At 38.0% G+C, this 8,860-nt stretch overlaps 1 protein-coding gene across 1 annotated transcript in view; it reads right to left on the bottom strand.

The window, feature by feature from the left end:
* Positions 1-497: 497 nt before the first annotated feature.
* The window catches only part of LOC126984233 (plastin-2-like), a 50,152-nt gene continuing 41,789 nt past the window's right edge, over positions 498-8,860 (bottom strand). Inside the window, exons 7-11 of the mRNA XM_050837789.1 lie at positions 8,026-8,242; positions 7,267-7,405; positions 6,366-6,505; positions 5,887-6,140; positions 498-5,620 (exon numbers count right to left, since the gene is read on the bottom strand). Coding sequence (XP_050693746.1) covers positions 5,450-5,620; positions 5,887-6,140; positions 6,366-6,505; positions 7,267-7,405; positions 8,026-8,242 — 921 coding nt within the window. The 3' untranslated portion in view covers positions 498-5,449. The remainder of the gene's footprint in view (positions 5,621-5,886; positions 6,141-6,365; positions 6,506-7,266; positions 7,406-8,025; positions 8,243-8,860) is intronic.

Genomic DNA, 8,860 nt, shown 5'->3' with positions numbered 1-8,860 from the left:
CCCAATTTTTCATTAGCCACCGCGAGTCCTCCGTGGTGATGACATCCTGCAGCTTGAGGCTTGAATAAGCCTTGTTCGGGAGCTTTCCATACAGGACGGAGTCTAGAATCCTTCCTTACGACTCAAGTCATCGAATGCACCAACATCGTAACGTCAAGTCTCTACTCAGTGTAGGCCTGATCTTGCATAGTTCAAACATTTACTGTTTATTCACCAGCAGCTTACCAGTATTTTATGACGTCCGGTGTGCATGATACCCGTCGCGAAGTCAAACTAAAAGTTAACAAAACAGTGGTACCGTGTCACGCACGTGGTGTTGATTACTCCTGAGCCGCCATGACGGCGATGCCTTGCTCCATGTGGAGAAAAGTCACGGAGAGAGGCTGGGCTGGGCCATGATATGATATTATCATGGTATTTATGGAAGATGGTTGCCTCTTTGAGTATTTAGGTCATTATTCAGGTTAGGATAATTTGAAGTTAATGAAACACTAAAATAACTATCATTTATGAAATTTTGTTTAAATTAAAATAAAATCTTTGTACAGTGCAGCAGGACAGCTAACTAAGAAAGGAAGCATAGCGCTTGATAGTCTGGTCAGAATTATTGTGTAGATTATACTCATTCAATACCTCTTAATTACATTCACAAATAATTGATGCAATTATAATCACATACATTCTTTTTATAACGGAACATGTTAAATAATAATTAAACAAAAATCAATGACATAACCACTGTAATATAGAAGGTAATGCAGCTTAAACTCTTCCCTCCTGTTTTGGTGATTCTAGCAATGGAAATATATAAGTATGCATCCATGAATAATGATTAAATAGCTAACACAAGCAATTGTCATCGTAATGTTGTTGTAGTAGTAGTAGTAGTAGTAGTAGTAGTAGTAGTAGTAGTAGTAGTAGTAATAGTAGTAGTAGTAAAGCAATAAAAAAATAATAAAGCACAATTCACCAATCAGTATAGTTTCCCCACATATTTTTACACTAATAAATGCATCAAGACAATGACAAATCACAAATATTTCTACAGGAGGCAGTGCCTTAACTGATGCCCAGGAAGTATTGCCATTTATTTTTCGTTTCAAAAATGATCTGCTGGATCCCCTTGATTTTCTGATTCTGTGTGATGTAGTGATTTTAATATATTAGCACTATTGAGAAAAGTATTTTGCATATTACCTATTCATGGAAACTCCTGATTAAGCACCATAAAGCCCCAGCCACACTGGGCCTCAAGTTCCATGGTGTTGCAGAACTCATTGCCAGAACTAGTTACCAACAGTAGAGTAACAACAGACAAGGAAGTAAGATATACCCTACTTGTAGGAAAGTAAACTTTTGGCAACACTGGTATCTGCAACGAATTGCTCAACTTATCTGGCAACTTGAGACCCAATGTGGACTTGGCTTTGGACCAGACTGGCAGTCAGGCCACAAAGGCTTCTTCAGGACTGGCCTGTGTACCTATCTTACTGTGGGAGAACACTCCAGGATTATCACAAGCTCTCAAGCATTAGTGCCTTAAAAAATAATAATAATAAAGAAATCCAGAAACCGTAATAATTTGAGGTCTAATGGACCCCTAAGCCATGATCGTGATTTCTCTTTGTGGTAATATTATTATTTTGATGCTCAAAACAACAAACAAGAAAGTGTAAACCTTTTTCACTATGCTAAACATTCTCTGAACAAAAGTAGCAAATGTATTTAAACATGCATTTGCAAAATATTAATGCTGCAAACTATATTACTAATTCAACTAGCTTCAAATTACCAAAATAGGGCAATATAATCTGGATGGATCTACATGTACTGTGATTACTTTTAGATAGAATGCCTACAGCTCTCAACAATGTAAAGTCATGTGCATGGGTCAATTTTCATGTTGGAGGAAACAAAGCGTAATATCTTCAGTAGAAAGGCTGGGTCAGGGTCTCACTGTGATTAGAACATTTTGTCTGGTGGACTGGCCAACCTTAAACCTCTAAAGCTGGCAAAATGTGTGTGTGTGTGTGTGTGTGTGTGTGTGTGTGTGTGTGTGTGTGTGTGTGTGTGTGTGTGTGTGTGTGTGTAAACTTGTTACATTTTAACTAGTAAATTAAAATCATAGTGTTCTTAATATGTAACATGGTTTCAGAAACGTCTGAAAAGCTAAATCATATACAGCTATCTTACAGGATGGAATGACCAATCCATGTATAAGGATTTTTTGTAACTTAAAAAGGAACAAATCTTTCTTTTGAAATAATGCACCATATAGTCACTTTAGCTGAAAATTGCAGATTTATAAAACAATTTATGTGTATTTTCCAGTTATCCATGTTAAAACGGCTAAGTACCTTTAACTGCAGTTGTCATTCATGTAGGTCTGTGGTGGCATCACCAGCATTACCCAGATGAAACATCATTGTTGTTTATCACACTTAATCTCCCATAAATTATTGGTCCCACACATAAGTACCAAACTAAGATATTTAAAGCATGATCAAATCAATAACTTTGTCACTCACAAAATATTCCAAAATTATTTTCTACTAATGAAAACAGTATTTAGTCTTTTGTACCAAATTAATATTTTCCTTTTATCACAGTAGGACAAGGCATCATAAAACTTGCCTGCTGAACCACAACAAAACTTGTATTGTCACAATCACACTCAAAATGCATCAAATTGGCCACTACCAGTCAAATTTCTTGGAAACAAAGAAATATTATAAAGGAACATTCATTAACAGATTATTCATGATAACATAAACAACAATGTTACCACTGCTTATTCTTCTGACAAACATTGGTTCTACTGCTCAGTTATATCCATTAGCTGGCAGAGTGAGAGACGATTACCTTCACAATCACTGCACTTGCCCATAAGTCAAGCAAAATCATAAAGTATGAAAAATGAATGCTAAGTGAAGTTTGCACGAAAAAACTATGTATGTAGAAACTGTGATGTGAAGTTACTCGTCTGAGTTTTAATAGGTGGATTACAAACATACACTCCTGCATTTCACCGAGTGTTGACAGTGTCGTATCCCAGTGGGTCACATATTAGAACATCACTTTAAAATATATATTCACAACCATGGTTGACCATTGATCTGTAGATCCACAAGAAACCATCTTAACATAAAATTCTTAAGAAAACTTTAAACAGAATACCTTCCATTTTGATTTTCATGTTATACTCCCATCACATCAGATATTACTCTTCTCTTACATCATCATAAGGTAGCAGTGGAATCATTACCAAAGGTCAGCAACAAGACTTCCTCTAAATCAGACTTCTACATTTCAAAATTTAATCACATTAAGCAGCATATTGAAGCCCAAGGATGGAACCTGTTAGTATGAAACACCCACCCAGATATACCTACCACATTTATGGACATAATTGTATCTAATTATCATTCATCAGTTATTTCTGTGCAAATTACAGCAATCTTTAATGCAGCCTGCATGTATGTCAATTATATGATATTTCCATGATGTGACATTGCTTGTAAGTGTTTAAAATGATCAACTTTCATAACTATGTATGAAGATTAATAAAATAAAAAGGTTACAGGATACATTACTCCTTATTCTACTGCATGGCATTATTGCGCTGTTTGGGTGGGCGGTGGCAGCCAAACAAAGGCAGTCGAGGTTAGATGTGTAACAGTCAAGGGGTTGCCACTGTCTGAGTGGTAGTATGGAGGGTGACTCGCTGAGGAAGGAGTCTGTAAGGTGTGGAAGAGGCCCCACAGTGAGAGGGTCAAAGGCCTCCAGGGTCAGCTGGCAGGTTTATCACTAATAGCTTGCAAGTGCTGTGGTACCTGGAGTTGAGGAACTGACCCAAGGTGAAGGCTGTGGGCCCAGAATGCACCAAAGGGAGTCATGCAGCCAGCCAGCAGTAGTGTCACCCCACTCATAGGCAACCCCCTTGCCTCAAGCAGCAGTAGTGACAAGAAGGTGGGTCAAGACAGCCGGCAGCCACTGAACCAACCAGCTGGCCAAATCAAGCCTGGCTGTTCACCAGCTATGGAGTAGCGCGCTCACACCGCCATCTGACCTCACTCATTGCTGCCACTACCGTACGTACCTATGGTTATGTTGTCAACAGTACTAAGTAGACATTATGTTTTGTGTTACCTAGCTCTACTCTGTGTGTCTTGGCCTTACTCTTCAAGCTTGACCGGTGTGTTCCCCTGCTGTGGCACCCTGGGTTGCAGAGATCACGCAATGAGTTCATCCTACCTCACACTCAAGTTCCTGCCCAGACCTGGACGGCATCGGCACGACAGCAGCAAGGTAACTCACACTCATGGCATTGGGAGTGGGAATTGTGGACCTCTGTACTCATAGCATGGTTATAAGAGGCATTTGAAAGAGATGTTGCTTCTACATCAAACAAGGTTTAGGTTGGGACTGGGGCCCCCATTAACTGCATGTATTGCTGTGAACAATCATTTAATTGTCACTCCTTTTTTTTTCTATAACTCACATTTCTCTAGGGAAACTGGGTCACCAGAAGCATACATATGTCAGCTTAGCAACATCATAATTAGAGTGGCTGAAACATCACAGAATCTGCTACCACTGCAGCATTAGATATGGGAAGCCATGAAGGGACTGAGATATTGCCCTGAGATATGCTATTTTCGATTTGCAAGTAAAAAATTCCTTATACAGATGGTTTTATCATAAGAACATTATTATGTTGCTTCTTAAGTGATCTTTGATTTTGCAATATAGGAACCTTTCACCAACAATGGGATTACGAAGACCATCAAACCATTGTAAATGAACAAGATATGTGCTAGTACTTCCTTTTCTAATAGAATTAGTGACTAAGGGTGCTCAGTCTTTAAACTTGGAATGCAACTTGATGAGTCAGTGACATTGATTGCACTAGTTTGGGCAGAAAAGTACAAAATTTGCTCAGGTATACATATTCTCACTCTTTTTAATACTTTGGTCAGACTGGTGACTATTTTACTCTCACAAATTGTAACTGCACACTACAATATAAAACACTACTTATGCTGATATAAAAACTACAGCCATAACTCTGGCTCATTGTTGTAGCAACTAAACTCGTATATACAACTGACGTCCAAGCAAAGTTGGGAAAATGGTCCATGTAAAAGGATGCTTGCCAAGGTAATACTCATGAAACAGTGGCTTCAAAGCACAGGCTATGGTCAAAAAGTTTCTCATACTTTCTTAAGTCAGGTGACTGAGTAAAAGCATTGGCACTAAACGTTTCATGGGTATTTACCTTTAAGCAGGCATGAGGCCTATGTTACTGACTGTTCACATCAAAAAGCCTTAGCCATACACAATAGTAGGAAAGCTTGATGTAAAATTTATAAAAAAGTCTTATACACAATTAAAAACATTACATATCATTCACACAACATGTACATCAATCATTCCTATGTTGTTCTATTCAGTTTTTTTTCGTATCCATGTTGGGTATGTAGTCTCGAGCCATCAGACAGGCAAACACTGTCATAATCATCTTGGGCTTCACCTCTGTGATATCCTCAGGCAGGGCATAGATGCGGGCACCAATCTTCCGTGCCATTGATATGGCATATTTGGCATTTGCATTGTTGTCCTGCAATGTTATGAAAGTCAGCCATATGTCTCACACACACACACACAAATATATATATATATATATATATATATATATATATATATATATATATATATATATATATATATATATATATATATATATATATATATACACATATATCACATATTTACAGAAAAATGTAAGTTACTATGTGAACCTATTTGGTTACCTTGTTATAAACAACTAAGACAAGGTCTCAGAAGCTCACTAACATAAGACACCACAAGGCATGAACCACCTACCTCCTCATCTCCAGTCAGCTTAACAACATCATAATTAATTGTTCCTGGCTTGATGGCATCCACTAAGTCAATTACAGCCACAGCATTCTGCAGGCTGGAATCCTGGAAACTCTTAATGCCGGAGTTCTTTTTAGCTTCCTTCAACTTTGTGTTCACCCAAGTAATGATCTCAGCCTCCACTATGGGGTTGCCAGACTCGGCTAACTGTGTCAGGATGGAGAGGGTGTATGCCCGCATCAACTGCCAGATCAGGGCTGGGAACAAAACAATTCGCTTACCAAAAAATAAGAAATTTAAAAATCTAATTATTCAATGATTTTGAAAACATTATCTTGTTGCAAACCAGAAAAAAGTCCTTTTTTTTTAAAGATGAATGTATGACAATATGGACTCTTGAGTGTGAATCTTCTCAGCCAGGTATGTGTTCAGTGCAGTTACTTATAAAGCTTACATTTAAAAGATAAACAAAATTCACTCACCCAGTGTGAGGGTGGGGTTGCCATCAGCAAGGTCCTGTCCAGCAATACCCACAAGGCTGAATTTCAGCTGCTTACCAAGTTCCACGGCATAATTACAATTCTCTAACTTTTCCATGAACTTCTTCAACTTGGTGAATTTGCTGTGGATTGGATAAATAAAGTCATGCGTGAAAAACAAGGTCACCACTACAAGTATGTATCTTTCAATGTTCTATCATTCTGTATCTACCTGCTGTACCTCAGTCTCCTGTAAATTCCTCTTATGGGGAATATAGGCAAAGAAATCAGAAATCCTATTTAACCCGTAGGCTTCGGCTATGGGACAGCCGAGAAGTGGCCGAGAAACGACAAAATTACACTGCATTTTGAGACAAAGAAAAGAGCATGGAAGGTATATCAGAGTACTCCTTTCATAATCATAAAGCCGTTAAAAATATTTACTTTTACTCAAACTCCATTCTTTTTGGGTGGCGTTTGTTACAAAATAAGCAGTCTTGTGATGCGTGGCATCAAGCCAAAAGTCGCTTGTTGTCCACTATAGATAATTTGACAAGTGATTACTGTATGGATAGCTAATTCAGTATGCCATGACCTTACAGCACCACCTATGACAAAAAAGCCCACCTCAAGAGCACTCACCCACCACAATGACCTAGGGCATTGTGCCACCACCGCCTACAATTAGCTTGAATTAGGTGTTTTATGGCAAGCCCTTTTTAGGGTTCACCGTACCACAGCCACGACTCGTGAAAGCCCTGAAAAGGGTCTGCTGACGTTCTCAGGTTAAGATTTATACTTATGCATAACATTATTTGTACAAAAAATTTGCAACATTTGGACAAGCGGTTTATATGTAGAGGTCGGCAATAGCAACCAGAAGCTACAGGGTCCATGCCAGTACCTGTGGACACGCTTCCAGTCTACCACACCCGGTCGGATGATGTCATACAGCTGGAAGATGATGATTCCATCAGCCAAGTCTGAATACAGCCAGTTGACGTGAGGATTGACACCCATACTGTTCATCCAGTTGCGGTAAGCTAAAGAAAGGCACATAGGTCAGTACAACATCTCTGAAATATTAAGTACTCATATAAATTAATTATATTTTAAGGTCAGCCTTGGTCTCTGAACCTTATATAATTGTAATTTTATGGGTTACAATGGTTCATTTCTTGTTGAATTGCTTTACATCTTGTTTTTGTGGCTGATATTAGCAACAAACAACGCAGACTACCTGTACATTGAGTACGGTATGGTAGAGGCTTATAATATATGGAAGAATTTTTGCAACTGAATGGAAGTGACATAAATTTCATTGACAATTATAACCTTTTGTATCAGAAGATTACTACATTATAAGGACTCTACATGTCTATAACTTACCATGAAGAAAAAAAAGAGGAAAAAAAAGATTGAGCTCTGGAAAATATTAGGCAAACACCCATTAACCTGATGTTTAGATATTAAAACTTTTGCAGAACACAATAACTTTTGGAACCAACTAAATTTACAAAGCAAGGCCCCATAGTATAGGAAACATGCATGCACTTTAAGATCAACCCTACCAATTAACCTATTGATTGCATAGAATCTATATCATTATTATAAATATTTATAGGAAAATGAATTATCTGAGTCAAATTGTAAGTGTACTAACTTTTTTCTTCTCTAGTCTCCTCAATGTGGTCCAGACCCTCAAAGTCAATGTTGTCAGGCTTGTCAAGGCCAGGGTGGTTGTTGAACAGGTTGGCCACGAATGCCACATTGAGCTTGTACACACCCTCCACCACATCTTGAGGTGTGAGGAAACTGCGACAGCCCAGCTTTTCAGCTTGTTGCAGCATCAACTCAGCCCTCTGGATGAAATCTTGCTCCTGCAGGGATAAAAAATGTCTTGCTAAACCATTATACAAAATAGTATCATCATTATCAACAAGAATTAGAAATGACAAATATGGGCAGGATAAATAAAACATGTCCACTTATTGTACTCTACTATATCAAAACCATCAGAAAGAGAACCAATAGTCCAAAATCAAAATTATTAATATTACAATATGTCATCTCTTATTTTGAATATAAATGGAGCTAAAAAAATGTTTCCAAAATGAACATTCAAGAAATGTGAAGTGAAAAAGATAAAGTTGGAGAAACCCATTTTGTTGCACCATAGATGGGACGGTAATAAACCCAAAGACTACATGGTACCCTGAACTTGAAGACCAGTTGATGAGGATGTGCAGAGCTGACCATATTCTTAGATTATAAAAACACTCACACATTTGGCCAAAGATATTTCATGCATGACAATCACACAAATAACACTCTTTGCATGATATGGGAAAGCGAACAAATTCAAAATACTTTGCTAAAACACAACAGATGTTGTGTTGCACTTGCACAATATATGAGTGCCGCTTTGTGAAATCTGAGCTTCGGTCACAAAATGAGATTTTGAAACATAAGAACTCTCTGGAGGAAAGTGAACACTG

The sequence above is a fragment of the Eriocheir sinensis genome, chromosome 56, assembly GCF_024679095.1.
Source record: "Eriocheir sinensis breed Jianghai 21 chromosome 56, ASM2467909v1, whole genome shotgun sequence".
Taxonomy (NCBI): Eukaryota; Metazoa; Arthropoda; class Malacostraca; order Decapoda; family Varunidae; genus Eriocheir; species Eriocheir sinensis.
This window is presented reverse-complemented; position numbering and strand designations above follow the sequence as displayed.